The sequence below is a fragment of the Entelurus aequoreus genome, linkage group LG05 (genome assembly GCF_033978785.1).
Source record: "Entelurus aequoreus isolate RoL-2023_Sb linkage group LG05, RoL_Eaeq_v1.1, whole genome shotgun sequence".
Classification (NCBI taxonomy): Eukaryota; Metazoa; Chordata; class Actinopteri; order Syngnathiformes; family Syngnathidae; genus Entelurus; species Entelurus aequoreus.
Window position 1 is genome coordinate 71,257,151 of NC_084735.1, and position 27,953 is coordinate 71,285,103.

The following is a 27,953-nucleotide window of genomic DNA, read 5'->3' on the forward strand; positions in this document are numbered from 1 at the left end:
CACTTGCAAGATGTTTGACAGGACAGACAATAATCACACATCAGGAGGGAATGAGTCAGTCAAATGTGATATTTGAAATAATAAAACATAAACATTTCTTTCTGTATCGTTTCTTACAAATGGGTATTTTGTTTTAATATACATATTTAGTCATGGAAGGATATAAAAGTACCAAATAAATAATTGTCTTCAAACAATTCACACAATACAAATTTATATGATGTCCAGAAAGTCACAGTTAATTAAATTGAGAACACTGCTTAGAAGTCATCAAGACAAACATTTATAGGGATTTGTTAGTAGTTGGTATGAAAAGAAAATATGTCGAAACACAGCAAAGGAGGAACTGAAACCACATAGTTATATTTACATTACAGTCAGTACACAATTGGACATGTTGTCATTTCCATAATCAGAGCATGTAGTCTTTTTTTTTTTTTTTAAAGGATGATGTGACTCCACAAATCTACACCAAGGATTTCCATTTCCTGTAGGCACTTGAAATTCACAACAGTGGAGCCCTCACCCCGACCACACAGCAGCTTATGCGAGTAGCCTCTTTCACACCGGCTTTTAGGGCACCTGCTTCTGAGGTATAGTGGACAGCCCGAAATGGTGCCAAGGTCTGGCGTTTACTCACCAGTGCCTTTTCTACAGAACCCAGTGAAGGACAAGTGTTGTAGATACAAGACACAGTCCCTGGATGTTGCACTCTACACGCAGGGGACAAACTCAAGTGGTTGCATCTCAGCAAGTACCCTACAGTGTCAAGACTCTTGCACCCAGGAACTAAGCAGTGTACTCTGTAAACTTATCTGTCAGCATTTGTGTTTAAAAATATGGGAAGTTTTTTGGGAAAATGGGTTAAAAAAATGTCTATTTCATCACAAATCATAGTTAAATCAATTTTAGAAAAAGAAAAAAAACATGTTTGAGACCGGGCTTGGACTTATGTGCATTGTATTACAAGACACACTAACCACATTGCTATCCATTTTGTCACCTGTCCTCAGTGAGTATGTGGCACATTCACTAGCTGTATCGACACTGCACTGACACTGTCTTACAATGGCGCCATCAAGTCAAATCAAGTCAGTGCCGCCACAGACGCCCACCTGTATGTATTGATGGACGACAAAGCTCGAGACGTTACGTCGTGTTGCCGTTCAGCAGCCGTTACGTATCTCGAATGGCAGAACTGAATTTATTTGCTCCTGCTCCTCTAGAAAGACAGAAAAAACAGATGCGCCACATCTCGGAAAAGTCTGCGCTATTTTACTACACAGTGGAGGCGCAACACGGCGGTGGGGATTGGCGGTAAGTAGAGACTTTCCGTGGCGGCGCCGTTCAGCAGCTGTTACGCATCCAAACACAGGCCCCGTTTTGGCTTCGATACTAGCAGGAAAATTCCCAGGTCGTGTTTGTCCCAACCATTCCGTGTTTACGCGCATTACACCAGAAGATGGCGCAACGTCATTATCCGTTGCGGTGTTAAAAGTGTGGTGGTTGTGTATAAAAGGCACAGGCGGGCCTCAGATTTTGCAGGATGTCTGTGTGAAAGAGGCTTTCATGTACGTTCTCGCTACATTACACAAAAGATTGTTTATCCCTACACAGACACACATGACAAACCCCTTCGCACAGGATGAGTTGCTCGCGGTGCCTTTCGGGGGAAATAAAAGTGCGTAAGAACAGCTTTTCGCCACCGAGTCTCGTCGCAATTCCACAAAACCAATAAATAAATACATAAATAAATCCCGACATATATGAACCGCTTGGTGCTACTTTTGCTCAAATGTGGAGGGAAGCAATTTCATTGAAAAACAGTTGGGTTCTCAGTAGAAGGTGCACTTGATCGACAGTACCTGACCTTGCACATGGCTCCTTCACGTTCAATCTTACGGCAACGAAGCCCTCCTCCCGCTCCTGTCGACGGTGGATGTTAGTGGACGAGAGACGGCGAAAGTGGCAGATTATTCCATTCATTACATTTTTTTTTAAAAAGAACATATACGACGGCTATAATTATAAGAGCGTAATTGATTTTGTACATCAGTGTTTCCCACTAAACAGCTAATTGACATAATTGGTCCATGCCGCATGTTTGTGTCATTTTTATGGATGCTGTGGTAGCAAAAATCATGAGAAGCAACGCATGCGATTAAAAAAAATGTTTGGATGGATAAAATGGTTATGTTTAGTATGTTAGCTAATCTTTACTTGCAATATTATTTCAGACTTGTTCAAAATAAAATTCATACTATTAACAAGTTTTGAGCAAATAATGTAAGAGTAAAAAAATATTCCTGAATGATATTCTGACAATAAAATTTGGGTCAGAATTTTTTTTTTTTTAAATACGCTAACAAGTAATTAACTGCATAATTAAGTGTGAGTGATTTGATTTTAAAAATGATTTGATATTTTAAAAGTAAAATTATTTTACAGCACCACCAGCACTAAAATTACTTTCTTCTGGCACTTCTTTAAGCCGCCTGTGAGTGCTTTCAGAGCACCCGTTGCCCGTTGAGAAGAGCGATACATGCTTTCAAGTTAGTGAAGTGAAGTGAATTATATTTTAATAGCGCTTTTTCTCTAGAGACTCAAAGCGCTTTACAATGTGAAACCCATTATCATTTCCAGTAGGTTTAAAAGTCCCCGAGAAAAACAAAAAGTCGCTAAATTTAGCGCTTTTTGGAAAAAGATAATCTCAAGGTGTCTGATTATTCGCTAAAGTGGCAACACTGATCCCTCCTGCTACGTCGTCTTATTCTCTGGCAGACCAGGCATGTATGAGCTATGTTACAGAATTGGAACGACAAGCTACATTCAAACACATCCATCCATTTTCTACCGCCTGTCCCTCTCGGGGCAGTCCCGTTATAATGTGTTTATGCACGAGGGCGAGACAAGGCGGGCCGCCTCAAATAAATAAATGTATGGGAAACACTGTACACATTCTTATTTTACTTGTAGAAATGTTGATTTAGTATTTGTCCAATAGAAAAATATATTACGCTCCCATAAATATAGCCGGAACAAGCCTCATAACTTCTTCAAATCAACTTAGATTGAGTGACACGAAGAAGCCGCACCCTTCTTACAGTCTGTGCCTGCGGGGGTCCGAGCGAGGCGGGGAGGGCGGCGGTGGCAGAGTGACGGTGGTCGGGGGATCGACCTGGTCGTTCATGGGCAGGACCAAGCGGGTGCCCCTGATGGACACTTCGTGCTCGACCAGGGCCAGCTCCTGATCCAAGCCCTCGTCAAACAGGCCGCCCGCCACCGTGCTGCCGGCGGTGCGCTTGACGGTGCCAGAGCCCGAACCGTCCGTGCTGACGGTGACGTCGGCGTACATGGAGCTTACGCTGGCGTCGTTCAGGATGAAGTCGGAGTCATCGTCGTGGAGCTGACCTTCGTTCTGGTGTGCAGGGAAAAAAACAACATGAATAGTCCGTCAAAATTCACAGTTATAGGAACAGAAAATTACAAAATAATGCACATTTTGATATACTTTTATTTTAATAGCAAAGAAAAAAATTACTTTCCTACTAATAACGCTTCTTTTTTACTGTGTTGTGCATATGCTTTGTTTTACATATTAATACAACAAATATGTCCACTGTACATACATACGTACGTATTTTTTAATAATATTACACTAAAATATCTCAAAAATTCTTGGAAAATATGAAGAAAGTTGCACAAATGATATGGATTAACATACATTTCCTGCATAGGTAAGTCACAACATTTTTCCTGCACCATCACGAATTACAGTATTTATATTATAACTATGTATAGATAGAACAATAAACATTTCCCAAAACTATTTGTATATTGTTATTTTAATTTTGAGGAGAATATGTAAGTTTAAAAAAATAAAGTTATGCACTGTGAATTGTTTCCGCATTCACGATATTAAAAAAATGATTTCCTCTTTATAGTATATATTGTATTATTTGTTCTGTAATAAAATATTTTAAGATACTTTTTGAATAGAATATAGAAAAAGTGTAACAAATTTGGTGAATTGGTGCATTCGATTTTATACGATTTTTTAAACTTATTTTTTACTTTGACCAATTTCACTTGAGCAATTAACACATCAATCTAACCATCCCCCAATCATGCAAATAGCTATCAGCTGTGAATATTCAAGTACATCAATATTAACCAATACAATTTAAAAGATACTTTGAAAAAATAGGCATTTAGGATGTTTAATGTAAAAATTCTAATGTAAAATATTGTTATTTGTATTATTTGATGTTGCTGCGTGTTCAAACCTCATACGCCTGCGGGCTGGTAAGGCATCGGGCCAGAGGACCACAGCAGGCAGGCAGAGTAGCAGTGAGAGGGGGGCCACTGTGGGTCAGGAGGGGTTTCAGGTAGCTGCACAAAAGAGTGTCAAGGACCTCAAATATTTAAAGATTGTAAAAACATCTTAGAATTTTTTGATAACAGGTCTTCCTCCTTCATGAACACTTAGTTTTATGCATGTAAAGAGCACCCTCTGGTGTTCAAATCCTGCATCGTTCCAAACTGAAAAAGGATACTTGTGATCAAAGTTGTACCAAATCCTGAAGGGCCAAGCGCTCTCATGCTTGGTGTTCCTTCTCTGTGAACCATCCATAATTCCAAAACTCTGTCAGGCACAAAATTACAATGTTGTGTTCTTCATTTTGAAAAACAATTATGTTCGGCTAAACCCCTGCTACTTACAGAGTGTTCTTGATCAGAGTCCACACCCACGCTGATGGAGTTGTTAAAAAAACAGAAGGAAAGGCCAGTGAAAAAAACCCAACAATCACAGATGGCGGGATTAAGTGGGCGGGCTCTTACGGAATGCTCATGAAGGACAGCATGGGCATGGTGCCGCCTCCGCAGAGCCACACGGTGAAGAAGACAATTAGCAAGGTGGTGGAGAACATCATCTGGCGAGCGTAGGTGGCTGTGTCTCGGATGGAGAGGGCAAAGGTCATGGCCCCACGCAGACCTAAGGGGTGAGACAGAGGCAGAGGGAATGTCATTTTGTCTATACACTGTAGTGTCTATATCACCTGGTAAAGTATACCATGTATGGTGTCAAGTACTGTGTGAGTACGTATGAAAAATATAAATACTAAAAGTGACAAAGAAATACATTTTACATCAATTTCATAAAACAAATTAATAGATATTATTTTAACTATTAATCAAATTAAATCATTATATATGATTTCAAATAAAAAATGTGAACACTGAACAGTTTTACTATTGTTTTAATATATATTAAAGTTTATATTAAATATAATAATATAAAGATATTAAATCCATACATTTTTAAGCAACTAACCCTTATGTCTGATCACCATTTCTGACTTAAGCATTAAGTAGGGCTGCACACTTAATCGAATTTTAATCGTTTGAATTTTGGCAAAAACAGGCTCCGCTGCATTTCAAACCAAGCACGTTCACAACCAATCGTCAGCCAACCACCAGGGGGCGACCGATAGACAGTGGACTCATGTGAGAGCAAGGAAGAGTGACAACAGCGGTTTGGCCAGGGGAGTTGCCAGGAGGACGTCCACTTTCGCCGACATTGACGGTTGGCAAACGCTGGACTGTGAATGGGCAGGAGATGGCAGGCGCAAGTGACGGATCAGGAAGTGAGATGGGAGGAATTGAAGCAGATGGCGGGAGGGGAGATGACTGGAATTTGGCAGGGGAAAAAAACAAGAGAAAGCGTAAAAAACAGAAACAGCAAGCGGATAGAGTCAACTTAGAAGGAACGGATAGTGAGGGAAGTGGTACATCAATAGCAAGTCAGAGTGAGGAATATAAAATTATCATCAAACTTTCTCAAGACGGTGCGTCGTTCGGTGAGTGGAACCCAATTCTGTTGACAAAAGCGATACATAAGTTTATGGGTGAAGTAAAGAATGCCAAAGTGTTGCGGAATGGTTCATTGTTGATATTCTGTAAAAATAGTATGCAACAAGGAAAGGCCATAAGATTGGACAAGATTGATGGTAAAAAAATGCAGTGCTCAATACCTGAGGATAGGAAGAAGTCGACTAGGGGAGTCATTTCAGGTATACCTACGGTTGTGTCAGATGACCAGATTAAAGATAATGTGGTGGGTGCAAAGGTTTTGGAAGCCAGGCGGCTGAAAGCGACCAGAAATGGAGAGAAGTGTGATAGCTTGTCAGTGTTGATTACATTTGATGAGCCCAAGTTGCCGAGCAAAGTTTATATAGGATATATGAGCTATGAGGTGAGACCATATGTTCCGCCACCACTGCGATGCTTTAAAGGCCTACTGAAATGAATTTTTTTTATTTAAACGGGGATAGCAGATCTATTCTATGTGTCATACTTGATCATTTCGCGATATTGCCATATTTTTGCTGAAAGGATTTAGTATAGAACAACGACGATAAAGATTGCAACTTTTGGTATCTGATTAAAAAAAAGGCTTGCACCTACCGGAAGTAGCGTGACGTAGTCAGTTGAACATATACGCAAAGTTCCCTATTGTTTACAATGATGGCCGCATGAAGTGAGAGAGATTCGGACCGAGAAAGCGACAATTTCCCCATTAATTTGAGCGAGGATGAAAGATTTGTGGATGAGTAAAGTGCAAGTGAAGGACTAGTGGGGAGTTGAAGCTATTCAGATAGGGAAGATGCTGTGAGAGCCGGGGGTGACCTGATATTCAGCTGGGAATGACTACAACAGTAAATAAACACAAGACATATATATACTCTATTAGCCACAACACAACCAGGCTTATATTTAATATGCCACAAATTAATCCTGCATAAAAACACCTGCGTGTTTGTTATGCTAGCTCCTAGCTCCTCTGCTAGCTCCTAGCTCCATAGAACACGCCAATACAATTCAAACACCTGATCAACACACACAATCACTCAGCCCAAAAGACCGTTTACCTAACCCAAGGTTCATAAAGCTTATATATTTTTAAAAAGTTACGTACGTGACGCGCACATACGGTCATGTTATCGAATGTTTAGCAGCCAAGGCTGCATACTCACGGTACCTGATATTCAGCTGGGAATGACTACAACAGTAAATAAACACAAGACATATATATACTCTATTAGCCACAACACAACCAGGCTTATATTTAATATGCCACAAATTAATCCTGCATAATAACACCTGCGTGTTTGTTATGCTAGCTCCTAGCTCCTCTGCTAGCTCCTAGCTCCATAGAACACGCCAATACAATTCAAACACCCGATCAACACACACAATCACTCAGCCCAAAAGACCGTTCACCTAACCCAAGGTTCATAAAGCTTATATATTTTTAAAAAGTTACGTACGTGACGCGCACGTACGGTACGGTACGTGTTATGCTAGCTCCTAGCTCCTCTGCTAGCTCCTAGCTCCATAGAACACGCCAATACAATTCAAACACATGATCAACACACACAATCACTCAGCCCAAAAGACCGTTCACCTAACCCAAGGTTCATAAAGCTTATATATTTAAAAAAAAGTTACGTACATACGCAAAAAAAAGCCAAAGCTGCATACTCACAGTAGCACGTCTGCGTCTTTGTCATCCAAATCAAAGTAATCCTGGTAAGAGTCTGTGTTGTCCCAGTTCTCTACAGGCGTCTGTGTATCCAAATCAAAAGTCCTCCTGGTTAGAGTCTCTGTTATCCGAGTTCTTCCATCTTGACTGCATCTTTCGGGAATGTAAACAAAGAAGCGCCGGCTGTGTACTGTTGTGGCTGACTACGTTCGAAAAATACGTCCATTTCGCACCGACAACTTTCTTCTTTGCTTGCTCGGCTTCCTTCTCCATAATGCAATGAACATGATTGAAACAGATTCACGAACACAGATGTCCAGAATACTGTGGAATTATGAAATGAAAACAGAGCTTTTTCGTATCGGCTTCAATGTGGAAGGCATACCCGTGTTCGTCGGGCTACGTCACACGCATACGTCATCCTCAGAGGCGTTTCGAACCGGAAGTTTAGCGGCAAATTTAAAATGTCACTTTATAAGTTAACCCGGCCGTATTGGCATGTGTTATAATGTTAAGATTTCATCATTGATATATAAACTATCAGACTGCGTGGTCGGTAGTAGTGGGTTTCAGTAGGCCTTTAAATGTCAAAAGTATGGTCATGTAGCAGCAATTTGCAAAGGCAAGCAAAGATGCGGTAGATGTGCAGGTGAGCATGAGTACGGTAAATGTGAAGTAGGGGCTAAGCTAAAATGTTGCAACTGTGGAGGAGAGCATACTTCTGCGTATCGAGGGTGTGAAATGAGCAAAAAAGCGGCTGAGGTACAGAGAGTCAAAAGCTCCCAGGGAATTTCATATGCAGAGGCGGTGAAGAAAGTAAAGCAAGCAGACGCCCCTAAACCAGTGGCAGAAGAAACAACACAGCACAGTGACAGCAGACCTTGTGGAGGATGTGCTAAGCCAGACATAAAGGAGGATATGCTGAGTGTAGGCAAGAATGAATTTGTACTGTTTATGGTTGAGGTGATCAACTGTTCGGCACAAACAAGCAGGAAAACTGAAAAGATTAAGATCATTGTGAGAGCAGCTGAGAAATATCTTGGACTGGAGGGGATAAGCTGGGAAGCAGTAGAGGACATGTTAGCTAGAGAAACACCTAACTCTCAGACATGGGCTGGTGGATCTTCATGTTCTTAATTATTTTACAGTGGAATGCAAGGAGTCTTACCTCTAACGGACAGGAATTTAAAAAATTTGTGTCAAATTTGTCAGACAAACCGCATGTAATATGTATCCAAGAGACATGGTTAAAACCACAATGGGATTTTGTTATGTATGGCTACACTGCAATAAGGAATGATAGGGAAACTGGGAATGGTGGAGGAGTGGCAACATTTGTGAGGAATGGGTTGAGCTATAGTTTAGTCAAGATAGGAAAGGAGCAAGAATCTATTGTAATCAAGGTATGGACAGAAAAGAGTAGCATTACAATAGTAAATTACTATAACCCATGTAATAGACTAAGTACTGATATATTGAATGATGCAAGTGGGCCGACACAAGGGAAGGTAATATGGTTAGGGGACTTTAATGCGCACAGCACATTATGGGGGAGCAATAATACAGATGCAAATGGGTCAATAATAGAGGAGTTTATAGATGATATGGGTTTGGTGTGTATCAATGATGGAAGAGGTACAAGGTATAATAGCTCACAGAATACAGAGAGTGTAATAGATCTAACGCTCACATCCACTATAATTGCAGGTGTTAGTACTTGGGAAGTATTGAATCAGTCAACAGTAGGAAGTGATCATTATCCAATAATGGTCAAGATTGGAATAGAAATACATCAAGAGGGGGGAGCAAGGACACCAAGGTGGAGGTTGGATAAGGCAGATTGGGGTGCATTCCAAAAAATAAGTGAAGGCAGGTGTGTAGAGCTACTGGGAGAGAATATAACAAATATAGAAGAAATGAATGGAAAATTGGTAACGGCAATGATACAGACAGCAGAAGAAACTATTTCAAAGAGTAGAGGAAGCAAGCGGAAAAAGAGTGTGCCATGGTGGGAGGACAATTGTAGCAAAGCAATAAAAATGAGAAATAGAGCATTCAGACAGTTGAAAGTTCACCACACGCTAGACACATTGATACAATACAAAAGAGCACAGGCAGTAGTTCGGAAAACAATAAGATCAGCAAAACGGACATACTGGAGACAATACTGCAATAAAATTGGGAGAGAAACACAGCTGGCAGAAGTGTGGGGAATGATTAGGAAAATGAGCGGCATAAAAAGTAACTTTGAGATACCAGTGATGCATAGCAATAATACAACAGCAATAAGTACTGTAGAAAAGGCAGAGCTCCTAGCAAAGACATTTGTGAAGGTTCACAGCTCAGAAAATCTATCTGTTAAAGCTAAGCAGTGTAGAGACAACACCCTTGCACAAAATATAGGAGGTACAGAAAGAAGAAGCATATTGTCAGGAGAAGACCTGGACTTACCGTTTACTCTATTTGAGCTGAGGAGAGCAGTTTTAAACGCACGACAAACTTCACCAGGGAAAGATGGTGTATGCTACAGTATGTTAGCTCATATGACGGATAGTGCACTTGAAGCAGTGTTAAGGCTATTTAATAACATATGGGACACAGGTAAACTCCCGTCGACATGGAAGCAATCAGTTATAGTACCAATATTTAAACCAGGTAAAGACTCATCAAATCCCTCTAGCTATAGACCCATTGCTTTAACATCACATTTAGGGAAAACTATGGAACGGTTGGTGACAGAGAGACTGTCACATTTTCTTGAGAGTAGAAACCTTCTCTCAAACTATCAAAGTGGATTTCGCAGGGGAAGAGGGACAATGGATAATGTCTTATGTTTAGAGTCAGAAATTAGGAAAGCCCAGACCAACAGAGAAATGGTGGTGGCGGTAATGTTTGATGTTGAGAAAGCATACGATATGTTATGGAAGGAGGGACTACTCATCAAACTCAAAAAATTAGGTGTGAATGGAAAACTGTACAACTGGGTGTTAGATTTTATGGTTGGAAGAACAATAGAAGTGAAAGTGGGTACAGAATATTCTAAAATATATCAAGTTGAGAATGGAATACCACAGGGAAGTGTCTGCAGTCCAATCCTGTTTAATGTCATGATCAATGATATTTTTGAGCAAGTGGAGCGAGGTATAGGGAAGTCATTGTATGCGGATGACGGGGCATTATGGATAAGGGGGCGGAATCTTGCATATATTCAGAAGAAATTGCAGGCAGCAATTAGGACGGTGGAGCAGTGGGCAGATGAATGGGGTTTTAAGTTTTCTATCGCAAAGACGCAAGGGATTTGCTTCTCTAGACGTCACAAAGAGGTTTCCTTGGAAATATATGGTCAAAAAATTGAGCAGGTTAGTGTCGTTAGACTGCTTGGAATGTGGATGGATGAAAAGCTGACTTGGCGGCAGCATATTGACAAAGTGAGGGATAAATGTAAAAGAGTCAACAATCTCTTAAGATGCCTTTCAGGAAGACACTGGGGTGCAACTAGAGCGTCACTGCTGAATATATATCAGGCCATCATGAGAGCAACGCTAGACTATGGGGGCATAGGCTATCTAGCAGCAGCAGACAGCCACCTGAAAAAGCTGGATGTGCAGCAGACACAGGGTCTGAGAATATGCAGTGGGGCATTTAAATCCTCTCCAGTAGCAGCCATACAGGTAGAAATGGGGGAACAACCATTAGGGATCAGGAGACTGAAACTGCTGTTAGCGTACTGGGTCAATCTCCAAGGGCATAGTGTTTCACATCCTGCTAAAGCCATCCTAGAGGACTGTTGGGAGCATAATGAGTCACATTTTATGAGTTTTGGGTGGATAGGAAATGTAAAGGCAGTACAAGCCGGTTTAGGTCATATTCCATTCAGTCCGACAGTCCCATACTCATGTACTCCTCCCTGGTTGTTCATAGAACCGACAATACATTTTGAAATACAGCAACAATTAAAGAAAAGGAATAGGCAGGCCTCTGCGGGAGGGGTAGCCGAAGGCTATTTGGAAAAACATTTCTCAGACAAAACGCTGATTTTTACTGATGGGTCAAAAGACCCTGATACTGGAAGAACAGGAGCTGCAGTTTTCATTCCACAATACAAGATACACATCAAGAAAAGAACCACAGACCATCTATCAGTATTCACAGTTGAGCTTGCAGCTATCATTTTAGGGTTGGAATGGATAGAAGGAAATAACCATAAAAATACACTAATAGCATCAGACAGTTGGGCAGCACTTACAAGCATCAAAACCATGAAGTCATGTAGGCAAGATCTTATTTTCAAAATACATAATCAACTGCACAGAATGAATAAGAGGGGATTAGCTGTTTGCTTCATCTGGGTTCCTGCCCATGTAGGGATAGAAGGGAATGAGGGAGTGGATATTCTGGCCAAACAATCACTCAGATCACACACTGTAGATATGGACATACCGTTATGTAGGGAAGAAGGTAAATCAATAATCAAGAAACATGTGGGTAAAGTGTGGCAAGAATATTGGGACATCCAAGACACGGGAAGACACCTTTACAACATACAGAAACACGTTGGGTTGGGAAGGAGGAGGGGCAGGAGCCGGAGGGAAGAAGCAGTGATCACACGACTTAGGATAGGGCACACAGGACTGAATAGTTCACTACACAGGATAGGAAAACACCCTGATGGCAGATGTGACCAATGTGGGCAGGATGAAAGTGTCCAGCATGTGTTGTTAGAATGTAGAGGGTATGAGGAGGAAAGGAGGACGCTAACAGCAGCGGCAGAGGAATCCAGGATGATATTAAGTGTTGGGAACCTGCTAGGAGCAGAGGCAGAAGCTATGCTCAAGCATCTTATGGCATATCTGATAGACACAGGCCTAATGGAGAGGATTTAAGTTCCCTATTTAGTTGTTTTGTTTCTTTATTTCTTTATTTTATTTTTTATTTTCTTTATTTTTCTTATTATTTATTTTGTTAATTATTATTTGTATTTATTTTGAATCCCAATTTACAGTCCCACACTCCAGTCCAGTAGGTGGCGGTAATGCACCTTTGTTGGTTTGCCAACCGCCAATAAACTCCATAGAAGAAGAAGAAGAAGAAGACAACAGCGGTTGAAGATAGATCCCGAAAATGTTGGGATCAATAAGTGCATTATTACATCGGTGCCCTCCCCTCCCGCAGATTACCCGCAAGGTACCAACAGGCATGCATTTCAACCCCAAAACACGACCACGCCTCATCGTTCTCTCTACACTTACGCTCGTTTCCGGAAACCCGGGCGGAAATGCTCCCTCGCGCATGGACCAACGACAAACGCCACAACGAGTTGCACAGCAAAGCTGCGTTGGTGTGCTCATCCAAACAAATCGTCGAGTTGAGAAGACATGTCAAGCATTGACACTTCCCATCTTTTCTCAACCGCCATCGTTTGCCTGCGCTGCGAGCTGGTTGTTAACAGAGCGGCCCGCCCGCATAAGGTGGGTGCAAAGCCCCTATGAACAGCTACAAAAGCGGGGGTACCCAAAATACAGACGCCTGTAACATCAACCGTGCACCGAGGGACCCCCTATCCATCCACCTCTCAATGACCTGCCAACATAACGGACGTAATAACATTTTATTTGGCCAAAGACATATGTCCTAAATACACACTGTGAGCAGTGCAATGAATGTCTTCCTTTGTATGTGTCTTTCGTACATCTTATTTTTTCACTCGTTTGCAATTTATGATCACACTCCACTATGACATATTTATTTTAGTTAGCCCTTAGTCTTTTGCACATTTTATTTTAATATTAATTATGTTTATAGTTCATTTTTGAAGTGAAAGCCACGTTTACATAACCTGACTCTCGCCAGACCCTTGTAGTTCACTGAGCTATGTGTGGAGCTCAGCGAACGACAAGGATCTGGTGAGTCAGGTTAACGTTTACATAATGTTTGTTTAAAATAGAAAGTGCAATAAAATATGTTTTAATTAACATTAAATAATCCTGATTTATATTTTGATGAAAATAATCGTGATTAATATTTTGGCCATAATTGTGCAGCCCCAGCATCAAGCCCAGGGTGTCTGGAGAACTCTAATGGCTGGGTGTCTATTTACTTACAGTGCACACCAAATCTGATTTTTTGCCCTCAAGGGACACAGATCTGATTTTTTTTGCCGCGCTCTAATGTGCTTCAAATCTGATCTATTGGCATCAGATTCAGGCCACATCAGGAGGTAGTCCTGAATCCAATTGGAATCTGATCTTTTCAAATGTGACTTTTGTCTAAACACAATGTGACCTGAATGTGATTTTTTTTCGTCAGCTTTGGGCGAGCTATGTCATTCGTGTGCGCCTGAAAGACGCAGTCGCCACCGGAAATGGATATTTCATCACAACATTTGGTTTCAATTTCTATTGCAGACGACCAAATTTTTGGTGCATCACTTGTCAATCGTGCGCAAATAATAGGCCGTATGTAATATATGAATATATATTTTGATTCCGAAGAAATTGGGATTGTTGAAAGATTGGAATTTACACTATGGCGCATTTGCTTACATGTGAGTTGAAAAATAAAGCTCCAAAAAATCCATGCTGTTGTCAGTGTCTCCTCTATTTAACAGCCATAAAATGATTAGAGCCCTCCCAAATATGTTACACTATATACTGTACATCCATTCATAAATTATATTACTTTAATTTACTTTTACGTAAAAAAACACTCTTTTTTAAGGTGTTGCGACTTTTTTTTTTTTTTTGTAATAGCAGCGACTTCCTCCCGGTCAACTTTATCGAAGTGCGCATGCAAGTGACGTTGAGGCCACATTGGGGCCTGTGCGCGTTACCACTGGAGTCTGATAAAAATCACATTTTACTTGCAGTGTAAACAGTCAGCTGGAATCCGATTTGGGCCACTTTGTGTGTAAACGTAATCTATGTGGCATCACGCAAGACAGTTTTGAACCCCAAATTTTGGAGGTTCTACTGTATCCATGATGTCCATCCATCCATCCATTTTTTACCGCTTGTCCCCTTTGGGGTCGCTGGAGCCTATCTCAGCTGCATTCGGGCGGTAGGCGGGGTACACCCTGGACAAGTCGCCACCTCATCACAGGGCCAACACAGATAGACAGACAACATTCACACTCACATTCACACATTAGGTCCAATTTAGTGCTACCAATTAACTTATCCCCAGGTGCATGTCTTTGGAGGTGGGAGGAAGCCGGAGTACCTGGAGGGAACCCACGCAGTTCACGGGGAGAACATGCAAACTCCACACAGAAAGATCCCGAGCCCGGTATTGAACTCAGGACTACTCAGGACCTTCGTGTTGTGAGGCAGATGCACTAACCCCTCTTTCACCGTGCTGTCCATGATGTCAGTTAGCTCAAACAATTTTTTTAATTATTTCTTTTTTGGTGTGAATCCAGGACGTTTGCCCCTCCTTTTGTTGACATCGCAGTGATATTTCCCAACATTTTATCAGTTTTCCGTTATAAAGGTGCACAAACATGGCCACTCCGAGATAATTATTACCTGCAAACATCATCACGTGCTGGAAGTTGGAGCCAATTTTGTTCTTGCGGCCCAGGTTGAGCAGGAAAGACAAGGGGTAGATGTTTGCCGCCCTGCCAAAAAACACCGCCATCTACAGTCATTAAGTCAAGGGAAAATGTGTACAGGAAACGCACAAGAAGTAAGGGTAGAGAAACACCTGATGATGTGTAAACTTAAAGTCAGTGTATTGACTTTAAGTACCAATAGAGTGGAAAAACAAGTTGACTTTATATGCTTAATTGTGTTTCATTGGATCCATTAAACCATATCCAATCGTGTTTACGATCTGCAAAGTATGTAAATCACCGTTTAAACATCACAAATGCCACAAATTCAGTCAGCCGATTTGAATTCTCCGCTCCGAACACCTTTGGCTACTTCCGGAGAGTAACGTCACAATGGTAACCCTTCTGCACTCTGACCATAGTATCAGATCAGTCATAATGGAAATAAGCAAACACTTGGGAAAATGTGCTGTCTATCATTCGCAATCTTTATATAAGAAATGAACACATGTTTTTCTTTTTTTATGCATTCTAAGTCATAAATAAATACATACAAAGTCCGTTAACAATGTAGTTAATGGTGGCTCTCTATTTTGCTCACAAGACCCTCTAAATAACCATCCAAAACCCGCCAACAATACTCTATAAACATATTGTGACCTGAATATTAACCAAAAATTAGCAATGTTGTTACTATAAGCGCTAAGGCAGAAAAACTATTGCTTAGCGGCGCAATGATACCAACAGCTAAGTAGCCCTCTGCTGCCTTTGCTGTGTGCAATATCCTGCTGCTCCCGCATCATCGCATCTCGGCTCGTCAAAGTTATTAGAGATTTAAGATCTGCATGGACTTTTCTTTGTTAACCCACCGTGTGGATCAAGATGAATGCTTCATCTAAACGGGAAGATATGGACATCATATCAATCGTCATCATATTAGGAGCAGACATTGTACAGTAAGTGATCGTTTGATTATGTTTGTAGTTTGTATTTTTTGTTTAGCACTTAGGGATACTGATACATTACATTAGTGTTTCATTAAAGCTGGATGTATTTAGCAAAGCTTTTAAAAACTTGTAGCTCATCCTCCTTATCAACAATAGAAGGTTTTGGGTCGACATTTTTCCCAAGGTAATCGTTGTTGGCTCTCACAAAGTCTGCACGATTTGCATTGTTGTTGGTGGGGAAGGGATCTGCGGTTCCTACCTCAACGTCACATGATGACATGTCTGGCTTCCTCGTTATCCCTCACATAAATGTAAATCTGCTGAAGGATCATTATCTCATTCGTTTAGGGAATGTCCAGTTATTCAATCATTTTGGTCCAGCATTTTCTTTTTTTGCTCGGGGTATATCAGAGAAAACTTGTCCCTGACAGGGATATAATCTTGTTTGGGTGGTCTTCAGAAACACAAAAACTGCTCGGGACGGTCTTGGCCAAAAGACTCATTCTCAAAGACTGGAAAAGCCCATCTGCACCAAACTTCAGGAACTGGCTAAACGAACTTGTGAATGTAATGACTCTTGAAAAATAAGATTTATAAACTCTGCAAGTATGAATAAATGGGAACTAACCTGGAAACCTTTACTGACATCTTTTGAATCATAATTTAGACAATTAAAGAAAAAAAAAGAAAAAAAAACTGCCATCTCTTTTGTAGTTGTGTTCCTTTTTTATTATCTTTATTATTTTCTGTATTGATCCTACACTATTATTGTTTTTTTGTTTGTTTTTTTGTTACTTCTGATATGGCTTTGCCACGGTTTACTTGCTTATTTATTTTTATTTTTTTTGTGACTTTTTATTTTGTATTGTTTTGCATCTGATCAACTTCTGTGACTTTCCTTTTCTTTTGTAAGTGTGAACGGTTGAGAGGTCCTCGAGAGGTGATCTTGGGATCACTTCCTGAGGATCCTTGATGCCGAGGAATGTTCATCCATCTTGCTATGGTCTGGATAGCCTGCTGATCCTGAGCCAGAGCGGGATGGATGGATGTATATATACAATATCTGGGTATCTTTTCTAATAATGTTTATACTGTAAACCTTGAGTTGTTAAAGTTTAAGTGCACCTCTCTCCTCAAGTGTGCATGTGAGTGTGTTTGAGTGGATGTGTGATTGTATGAAGGCTTTGCGTGAGCAAAGTATGACTGTTAAATGTGATTTTAACTGTAAAATTCAATAAAAATATTTGCAAAAAAATCATCCCTCACAATGTCTCAAGAATCTCCGTGAGATTGATATTATTGTGATCATATCTATTTACTCGCAAACTTTGGAAGTCTTTAGGTGTCATAAATCTGATATGTATGATAATAGCTTTAATATAGAGGCAAGTTGTTTTTCCACTCTACTGGTATTTTAAAGCAATGACCCAAATTGTATTACAGTAAAGGGGAACTGCACCTTTTGGGGGGAATTTTGCCTATCTTTCACAATCCTTATATAAGTCAAGAACACAAAGGTTTTTCTTTCTCTATGCATTCTAATTTGTGATATACGGCAAGTACGAGGTGGCTAACAATGAAGCTAATGGGAGTATTCTATTGCGCCCACAAAGCCCTCTTAAAAAAAACATCCAAAAACCCCCATCAATACTCTATTTACATCTCGAGACCTGAATATTAACCAAGTGTTAACGATATTGTTATTGTAAGCGCTAACGCAAAGAAACTATTTTTAGCGGCGCCATGATTAAAGAAAGCTAACTACGGTCGCTTTTGCTGCTATTGACATACGAAGTCAATGAGCTTCAGCATCGCCTTTCAGTTGGTAAATGTCAATTCTAGATTATAAATCATGCCTCTTACTTGTTTAGTAAAAGTTTGTGGCCATACTTTGACATGTAACTTAGAACCGGAAAACACGAAAAGACGCTAGTTTATGTATTTATTTTTTACCTGCGTCAGGATTATGATTACTTCTTTATCTAAACGGGAAGATATAAACATCCCATCAGTCGTCATTCGAATAAGAGCAGACATTGTGCAGTAAGTGATCGTTTTTTAAGTTTTTAGTTTGTATACCTTCTTTAGCACTTAGCAATAGTGCTACTTGCTGGATCTGCTTATCACTTACAGTAGTTTCTAAAACTTGTAGCATATCCTCCTTGTATTCAGGCTAAAAAATTGTGTGTTCTGGATCATCATTTGTCTCAAAGTATTTTTTGTTTGCTCTCGAAGTCTGCCATGATTTGTTGTCGTTACAGGAAATAGCGAACGTTGTGATACGTCTGTGAAATTAATATGCCGCTGTATGCCTTGAATGACCAAAAAATAGTATTATGAATGTGCCTGTTACTACATCACAAATGTTTATGGAGGTTTTAGGATGGTTTGTTAAGAGTGCTTTATAGGCTGAATACAGCAAATCACATTAACTCTATTGTTAGCTGACTTTTGCTACTGTTTAGTTACATGTTAGAATGCCTTAAAAAAAGAAAACATATGTGTGCTTGTTTCACATTAGAATTTTGAATGATAGGCAAAATACCAAAAAAGTGCAGTTCCCCTTTAAGTCAAATACTATCATATTACTGGGAGTGCATCGCAGGTGATGTAGCTGCTCATGAAGGATACAAACGCGCCGATGATAAACAAAGGGTTGAAGACGTGTGACTGGAAAGAGAAGAGCGTCAGGCCCATGTAGGAGAAGATGAAGTTTTCCGCCAGAAAGTTCAGCAGCTCAAACAACTGTGATGTTGATGAAGCAGACAATAACAAACAGGAGCATTCAGTATTTACACAACTCCACATGTTATGCAACAGTCTCATTCTAAAAAAATTTTTTTCCTTAAACTTCTGCACAAAACACTGCATAATGTACGTTTTTAAATGTTTGTAAATGTACTAAAAATTAAAATAATAATAATATATTACATGTTTTGTAAGTATTAACAGCTTTGTTGATGCGCCTTTGAGTTTTTTTTAATATGATGCCAGACAGGGGAGACTCACTCACCTGTTTGGTTCGATCCTGTGAGTCCCGAGAGAGATTGTTGTAGGTGTAGTGCGCCTGGGTCATCCCGCAGAACAGCACAGCAACAACGCCTGCGTTCAGCACATATTCACAGCATTGCCAGAGTTTATGCTAAATCACAATAATCTGACGCAAATACGTCACCGGTAAAGCCGCACGCCTCAGCCAACAGGAAGGTGCTCCAGGACATGAGGAAAAAAAGCGCCGTCTCCAGCAAGGGGAAGTCCCTCAGCTTGGTGAACTTGGTCACGTGATGGAAAGTTAAAGAGAAAAAACTGACAAAGCACTTGTTTTTTCATGAAAAAACCACACGACTCAGTAAGTTGCAGAACGCTTCCATTTTGTGCTTTGTAGGACTTAACAGCAAAAAGGCTGAAATGTTCAGTTAGAAGCAGAATTTCTTTGTGCAAACACAATAAATAATACAACATTTGAATATACTATTTTTACGTTACGTATGTTTTTAAAATACAAAAAAATATATGTAAGAGAGCTTCTCAATAAATTACAATATTTGTGAAAGCTTCATTTATTTTAGTAGTTCAATTAAAAAAACGTGTATGTTCTTTATGCTCAAGAGTGAAATATCTCAAGAACATATTTCTGAATTTCTTAGTAATTTTGTGAATTACAGTTAACAACCTAACAAAAACAATTCAGTACCTCAAAAATGTGCTTCTACTATAACAGCAAAAATTAGGTTGGAAGTTTCAGTTAGAGGCAGAATTTCTTTGTGCAAATGTGATTTTACAAGATTATGTGCCATTTTCCCCATTATCAACCCCCCAAAAAAAGACAATTATACTTTACAAAAATGTAATCTAAAAGTAGCCTTGTTAGCATTATAATTACCAGTAGCAGTATAATTAAATATAAGACTATGTAATAATATAAAAAAACAAAATAATATAGATACACAATAAATACTAGGGATGCGTTAAAATGTAATATCGGAAATTATCGGTATCGGTTTTTTATTATCTGTATCGGTTTGTTTTTTTTTGTTTTTTTTATTAAATCAACATAAAAAACACAAGATACACTTACAATTAGTGCACCAACCCAAAAAACCTCCCTCCCCCCATTTCTTTCTGTTATCAATATTCTGGTTCCTACATTATATATCAATATATATCAATACAGTCTGCAAGGGATACAGTCTGTAAGCACACATGATTGTGCGTGCTGCTGGTCCACTAATAGTACTAACCTTTAACAGTTAATTTTACTCATTTTCATTAATTACTAGTTTCTATGTAACTGTTTTTATATTATTTTACTTTCTTTTTTATTCAAGAAAATGTTTTTAATTTAGTTATCTTATTTTATTATTTTTTTTAAAAAGTACCTTATCTTCACCATACATGGTTGTCCAAATTAGGCATAATAATGTGTTAATTCCACGACTGCATATATCGGTTGATATCGGTATCGGTTGATATCGGTATCGGTAATTAAAGAGTTGGACAATATCGTATATCGGCAAAAAGCCATTATCGGACATCCCTAATAAATACATAATTTAATTATTACGTATATTTTCAAAACTCTGAAAAAAATATATTCGAGCACTTCTCAATAAATAAAAATATTTTCAAAAGCCTCATTTAGCTTAATTAAAAAAATGTATGTTCTTTGGGTTCACTACACTCAAAAGTGAAATATTTAAAGAATATATTTCTGAATTTATTAGTAATTTTGTGAATTGATAACCTAATAAAAACACCCCAATTCAGTATCTCACATAATGTGCTTCTACTACGAGTAATTGCTCTATTAAAAAGAAGCCTTTAACTGGTCTGTTTTCCTTAATTGAACTCCTTAAATTAAATACATTTTGCACCATATTGTAATTTTTGGAAAAAAATTCAATATTTGCAACATTTACAAATGTAAATATTGTACACTAATACATTTGACTTGCTACTTGTTGAAAGTGAACGTTTGTAAATGTTGCAAATAAATGTAATAATTTTGAGTGCATCTGTATAAAACTACTGTATTAAAAATATGGCAGGGCAATGAAAGCAGAACCTCTGTTGCAGAGACAATGAATAAACCAGCAGTAAAGTAACACTATCAGAGACTTTAACGCTCCAGAGCAATAGCATAAAGCCTCATGAAGCCAGCTGTCCTAAGTCGCCCCTGCCATGCAGGTGCAAGGATATGAGCGCAGTCACCACTCCAGTGACCACTCCAAGAGCAAACGATCCACTAAAGACGCCCAGGAATATGCCAAACGACTTGAGCAAGGCCATGGCTTCAAAGCTGTGGCTGTTGTCCCCGGCAGGCTGATAGGCCACAATGGAGCTAAGACGGAATAAACACTATTATAAAAAGGTGGATCCGGCTGCAAATGAAATATTTGTTTGCACCTGTTGTGCGAATATACTCAGAAAGTCACCACAATCACACACACGACCCCAACCACCCACCGAGGTATTAGTGTCTGGTTCACGCCCTCGGTGGGTCGCACAATTCTAACCCCCTGTCTACTCTGCTTCTCCAAGCGGAGAAGGACACTGCATACATACGTACGTACAAGGAGTTGATGAGCAGATGGAAGAATGGATGGCCAGCAGTGGAATGACAGGGACTTATGTTAGTAAGACGAGTGGAAGTTGTGGAGTTAGCGGCGGGCTGTGTGTGTGTCAAATTCCGGGGTGCGTTAGCGTTGGTGTGTGTCACCAAAACTTACGAAGAGAGGACGATAGCAACGGCATCATTAAGTACGCTCTCTCCAAAAAGTAAAGCGTACAGGTCCACGTCTACTTTCAGCTCGTTGAAAATGGCCAGGACTGTCACTGCAACACAGATTGTATTAGACATTTAGTGCTGAAACGGTGAAAAACAAAGTTTTCAATAGTAGCGTTGTACCTGGGTCTGTTGCCGAAACGATAGCCCCGAAAAAAAGACAGTCCGTGAAGTAAAAATCTCCCCCCAGCTGGCCCACCATTTTCATGAAGGACACAAAGCCATACATGATGAGCCTAAGTCAACAGACAGATGCAAAGTCAAAAAAACCTTCCACTCATCACGATTATTTCAAAGCAGGCTTACCCGATAATAAAGCAGGATATAACGGTTCCCACAAACGCGTACGCCAGGATGGAGCCGATGTTTCGGAAAAAATGTCTCTGGGAAAAACGAAAAACAAAGGTTTGTAAATTAAATACTGCCAGAAACATTTCAGAAAACATTTACACTAACACTTGTCAAAGATTCTCTGTATCAGTGTTTCTTAACTATATTGTTGGGCTGCGACTTTCCCAGCTGTGGCCTGTATGGGCCGCAACGGTACTAGTTGTAATACACTTTTTCACCAATGGTGGCAGTTTTGACAATCTCAAACAAAGAAGTCAAGAGCTAAAGTCAAAGAAGTTTCTAAAAAAAAAGGAACTGCGCATTTTTTGAAATTTTGCCAATCATTCACAAATACCTACCTATGTAAGTCAAAAACACATGTCTTTCTTTTTTTAAAGCATTCTAATTTGTAAAATATAACAAGTATGATTGGCTATAGGAGTCATCTATTGCACCCATATAGCCCTCTAAAAAAACATCCAAAAACCGCTAACAATAGTCCATTTATATGTCGTGACCTGCATATTAACCAAGTACTAGCAAAATTGTTATCCTGCTAAATATTTTACCAGCCTTGTAAAACAGTGTGTTGTGATTTAGACTCAATCCCAATGTTCACCCTCACTCACTAAAGCAATAAGGGGTAGAGCTTTGTAATCTTCCCTAGGAATTTGGACACCATTTGCTACGTCACTGCATAGTTTACATTCGGGGACATAAGCGACTACATAGTTAGGTTTGCACATACGTCCCACCTAGAGTTGCCGCGATATCAATATTTTGGTACCGGTATCAAAAAGTATATGAAGTTAAAGTTAAAGTACCAATGATTGTCACACACACACTAGGTCTGGTGAAATTTGTCCTCTGCATTTGACCCATTCCCTTGTTCACCCCCTGGGAGGTGAGGGGAGCAGTGGGGAGCAGTGGGCAGCAGCAGTGCCGCGCCCGGGAATCATTTTTGGTGATTTAACCCCCAATTCCAACCCTTGATGCTGAGTGCCAAGCAGGAGGTAATGGGTCCAAATTTTTTTAGTCTTTGGTATGACTCGGCCGGGGTTTGAACTCACAACCTACCGATCTCAGGGCGGACACTCTAACCACTAGGCCACTGAGTAGGTATGTATTCCGATACTTTTCAAAATAAAGGAGACCCCTCAAAACGCCATTACTGGCTTCATTTGAACAGAAAATCTTATGGTAAAACTTATGATTAAACATACGTTTCTTACTGCACTCAAAAAACTATTTTAGAAGATTGGAATTAAAATTAAAAGACATTAAACACACTGGGCTTTTCTGATTACACTCAAAATCAGTTTACAATTATTTTACATATTACATATAGCCTGCCATAATCTAGGATTAGGTTAAAATAGAATAGATAGCTTTTTTTACATTGTATTAAATGCTTCATTAATTTATGGTTGCCAGATTTGATCTGTGCTTTAAGGCAAATAAGGCTAGAAATACACATAAGACATGTATCAGGTAAAACACACATTGTTAAAGATAAAACATAAATTAAATATTGGGACTTTGTTACAAAATTCAACCAATTCACTTGCATTAGTTTACGCTACATGGGCGATTTGGACTGCGCTAATAATAGGCAACAAGCCAATCAAACTGTATGCGCGTCTCGTATCGATATGTGCACAGCAGTGAAGCTGTTGACTGCATTATTACCTGTCACTCTTTAAACTCCGTGTGCATATCTGAATGCTTGTTATTTAAATATTTACTTAAGTTAGAAGCAAAGGCGGTAATACTGTATTGACACATTTGGCGAGGCATGTTAGGCACCGCTTGCAGCGCGGTACCTTTTTATTAACCAGTATAAATGCCGCTTTTTTTGTCATTCTTCCTTTCCACACTGCTTCTGCTTTTGTGCGCTCAGTGTGTGCGTTTTGACACACTCATGCGCCTCAGCTCAGTAACGTCATCGCCGCACGGCAGCATATGTGGATGGAAAAAAAAAGTTTGTATTTTTCAAAGGCCGTAGTACCTTTTATAAATTGTTAGTACCGTGGCACTTCATAGTAGCGGTACAGCCCTAGTCCCACCATTACGCAACAAATCCGGCAACAATGGAGTTAACGGTTGAGATTATTTTTTATTATTCATCATGCTTCAGTTGAGGAATAAACAAAAAATTACATTGAGAAGGAGCCGCCATCAACGACTATTGTCTCTTGTGAATTTTTTGAAGATATGTAACATTAATGTTTTCATCTTCACAAGCTTTTTATCTAGCGTGGCTAGCTGGCTAGCATTACAAACTAACATGTAATATATTATATAACTTATGCAGAAATTTGGGGATTTTATCTGGAATTTTCTCTGGCCCTGCCTGGGCGAGTCAGCATCATGTTCATAATAAATGCATACAATTGTGATTATTCACATAGGTGTTCATTTTGACAACCCTTTTGTTATGGTGTAGGTCTCTTTACCCGTTTTAGACTGTAACCAGCATGGAAGATGATGGGGGGCAGCAAAATGTTGAAAAAGACTTCCGGGTCAAAGGTCACCTGAGGACAACAGAATGGCACAGATGATGAATTACGTCGTAGTTGATGACTCAAGACTTACAAAGGCCCCGTTTTCACTGCACACCAAATCTGATTTTTTTGCCCACAAGTGACCAAGATCGGATATTTTTTGCCAGTCCAACGCTCCAAAGAGCTGCAAATATGATCTTTTCGCATTAGATTCAGGCCGCATCAGGTGGTAGTCCGAATACAATTGGAATCTATCAAATCTTTTAAAATGTGACTGGAGTCTAAACAGAAATGCGACCTGATTACGACTTTTACATCATCTTTGGGCGAGCTACGTCCTTAATGTGCGCAGGAAAAGACGCGGGCCGCCAGCGGAAGTGGATACGTCATCAGAACATCCGTTTTTTTGGCGGCCAAATTTTCAGTCCATCATTAGTCAATAGTGCGCTAATAGTAGGCTATACATACACATATATATATATTCTGTTTGTCTAAATAGCAATTGTTAAAGAACTTGAAATTGCGTGTACGCAGTGGCGTATGTGCTTACATATTAAGTGCATTACGCAAGTTGTTTACGTAAGGGAGTTGAAAAATTAAGCTGACGTAGATCCACACTGATGTCCATGTCTCCACTACTTATCAGCCATTAAAATATTAGAACCTCCCAAATATATTACACTATATATATATCCATTCATACGTTGTATTACTTTCATTCATTTTCATGTTAAAAAAAACACATTTTTAAGATGGGGCGGCATGGCGTGGTGGGTAGAGCAGCCGTGTCAGAAACTTGAGGGTTGCAGGCTCGCTCCCCGCCTCTTGCCATCCAAATCACTGCCGTCTTGTCCTTGGGCAGGACACTTCACCCTTGCCCCAGTGGTGAATGAATGATGGGTGGTGGTCGGAGGGGCCGAAGGCGCAAACTGGCAGCCACGCTTTCGTCAGTCTACCCCAGGGCAGCTATGGCTACAAATGTAGCTTACCACCACCAGGTGTGAATGTGGAGTGAAGCGCTTTGAGTGTCTAGAAAAGCGCTATATAAATCTAATCCATCATTATTAATATGTGGTGACTTTTATTTTGCAAAGTAGTAGTAGTGACTTTCTTTGTCATTTACCGAATCCAGGCAACTTCCTATGTTTTCACTTTATCAAACAGCGCATGCAAGTGACATCAAAGTTGTGCGCGTTTATACTGGAGTCTGATAAAGATCACATTTCACTTGCAATCCAAACAGTCAGCTGGAAAAAAATCGAATTTGGTCCACTTTGGCCTGCAGTGTAAACACAGTCTCCTTCACTTCGATCCACAACAACGCCCCCACTCCCCTTGCCTTTCTCAGCATCTCGTCGTCCTGCACTTGGTGACCTTTTCCCCGGCTGACTTCGCCTTTCAGGGTGTACTCGTAGAACCGCCCGCTGACGTTGACCAGCAGGGTGGCGGGACTGGCGTTCACGGCGCAGCCCTGGACCACATCGCTCATGCTTTGGGGCACGTGGATGCCGAACCTCAGGATCACACCCACCAACAGCCCTTTGGAGGGGAGAAAAGAGTGTATAGTAGGGGTGTAACGGTACGTGTATTTGTATTGAACCGTTTCGGTACGGGGGTTCCGGTTCGGTTCGGAGGTGTACCGAACGAGTTTCCACACGGACATATTAAGTAGCGTAATGCACGTAAACAATGCACACCGAGGCACAACACACGGCATGGTAGCAGCTAACGGGCTACGATAGACTGACCATACGTCCTCTTTTCACCGGACATGTCCTCTTTTTCGGAGCTGTCAGGGCGGAGTTTCTTAAATGCCTCAAATGTGCGGCATTTTGAATTAGGGTTGCGTGAATTTTCAATGTACGTTCAGGGTTAAGAATGGGTTAAAAACAAAACAAATTCGTGAGGGAGGGGCAGACACAGAGAGAGCGAGAGAGTTATGATAAACGCGCATGCATCGCCAGGCTCTGCTTTTTATCCATAGATTTATCAGATTTATTTTTTTATTATCTATAGCAGGGGTGTCAAAAGTGTGCCCCGGAGGCCATTTGCGGCCCACAGCTAATGTTTTAAAGGCCCACGGCACATTCTAAAAATACTATTAAAATAAACAAAAACATAACAAAAGTGAAATAAAAAAGCTTAAAGGTTAAATGTAATTTAGAAAAAGTTGCAATGTTGACTAATAAAACAAGGCTGTTTTTTTTTCTTTCAAACTGTCATTCCTCAAAACATAATATTGAATCAAAATCAATGTTATTATGAATTATTGACCTATCCAAGGTTCCGATTACTTCACATCAAATATTCCACTAAGAAAAATATTTTTGGTGGAAGATTTTGCAAATCTGGTAAATAAATAACCCAAAAATGTATATTTTGTTGTTTTCTTACTGTACCGAAAATGAACCGAACCGTGACCTCTAAACCGAGGTACGTACCGAACCGAAATTTTTGTGTACCGTTACACCCCTAGTGTATAGTTATTAATTGTTTTAATCTAATACGCTCTAATACAAAATAATAGCCCTTTTGAGATATTGAGTTATCAATATGAGTGTTATTATGTGTTTCTAATGTTTTAGACCCTGAACGGCGCAGTCAGTTCTGTGGCGATGCAAACTCCAACAACAGCAGTCTATGTGTTGTTGTTGTTGTTGTATACGCTTAGTATAAGCTGTCAAATTAGCTTAGTGCTCGTAGGAGCTAACGTAGCTAGTATGGACGTTACATGTGTGCTTAGCTAGGACTAAAGTTCTTACCATAAATCATAGCAAGTCCTGTTTCGTGCAGGAACCTAAAGCGTCTGTGTTTGAAGAGCCATATAGTGAGAATGGTGAGCGTTAGGAGCATGATGAATATGAGCAGGTTGGCACTGTCTTGTCGGTGGCTTTCTTCAGCCAGCCTCTCTGTAGCGACGTTGTCCATCGCGTTGCCCTCGCCTTTCCCGACCAGGACGAATGCCAAACACAGAAACGGCAGCGACCAATGCACCTTCGGGGGTTTATTGTCAAGAAAGCGCCCCGTTAGCGGAGATGCCATTGCCTCCTTGGCTAGCGTTTACAGGGAAAGGCGCAGCCTGCGTGCTAATTCTGTGACACTAAAACAAAACATTGCCATCCTTTTCCGGTGTGTGTGACAAAATAAAAGAACTTCCCGAATCTTCTAAATAAAAGGCTTGACGTATAAGAGCTCTAGTTACGTTCGTATTCCACTTTCATGTTTTGTTTCATAATAATAAAGATGAAAATGGATTGGCCTTTCCAAAATAGCATGGTGTTGCTGTTAAAAT

At 40.0% G+C, this 27,953-nt stretch overlaps 1 protein-coding gene across 2 annotated transcripts; it reads right to left on the reverse strand.

Moving 5' to 3' along the window:
- Positions 1–27,882, reverse strand: LOC133650971 (sodium/hydrogen exchanger 6-like). Of its 2 annotated transcripts, none has more exons than XM_062048794.1 (17): positions 27,424–27,882; positions 26,001–26,200; positions 24,614–24,691; positions 22,134–22,210; positions 21,951–22,063; positions 21,772–21,877; positions 21,242–21,383; positions 19,218–19,323; positions 19,056–19,144; positions 18,674–18,787; positions 15,070–15,181; positions 4,843–4,996; positions 4,723–4,753; positions 4,557–4,645; positions 4,287–4,392; positions 3,105–3,418; positions 1–1,926 (listed from the first exon to the last, which is right to left on the reverse strand). In XM_062048794.1, the coding sequence occupies exons 1-17, from the start codon at positions 27,701–27,703 to the stop codon at positions 1,899–1,901; spliced, it is 2,139 nt and encodes a 712-aa protein (XP_061904778.1). In that variant the 5' UTR covers positions 27,704–27,882; the 3' UTR covers positions 1–1,898. The 2 variants fall into 2 exon arrangements, with proteins under 2 accessions (XP_061904778.1, XP_061904779.1); XM_062048795.1 differs by having other exon boundaries at positions 31–1,926; positions 3,096–3,418; positions 27,424–27,881.
- Positions 27,883–27,953: the final 71 nt, after the last annotated feature.

Excerpts from the sequence above, each read along its gene's own strand:
- LOC133650971 (XM_062048794.1), bottom strand. The coding sequence starts at position 27,703 with ATGGCATCTCCGCTAACGGGGCGCTTTCTTGACAATAAACCCCCGAAG. Across the intron at positions 21,878-21,950 it reads CGTTTCGGCAACAGACCCAG|TGACAGTCCTGGCCATTTTC; the intron begins GTACAACGCTAC and ends TCTGTGTTGCAG. Across the intron at positions 4,997-15,069 it reads GCACGTGATGATGTTTGCAG|GTCTGCGTGGGGCCATGACC; the intron begins GTAATAATTATC and ends CTCACCCCTTAG.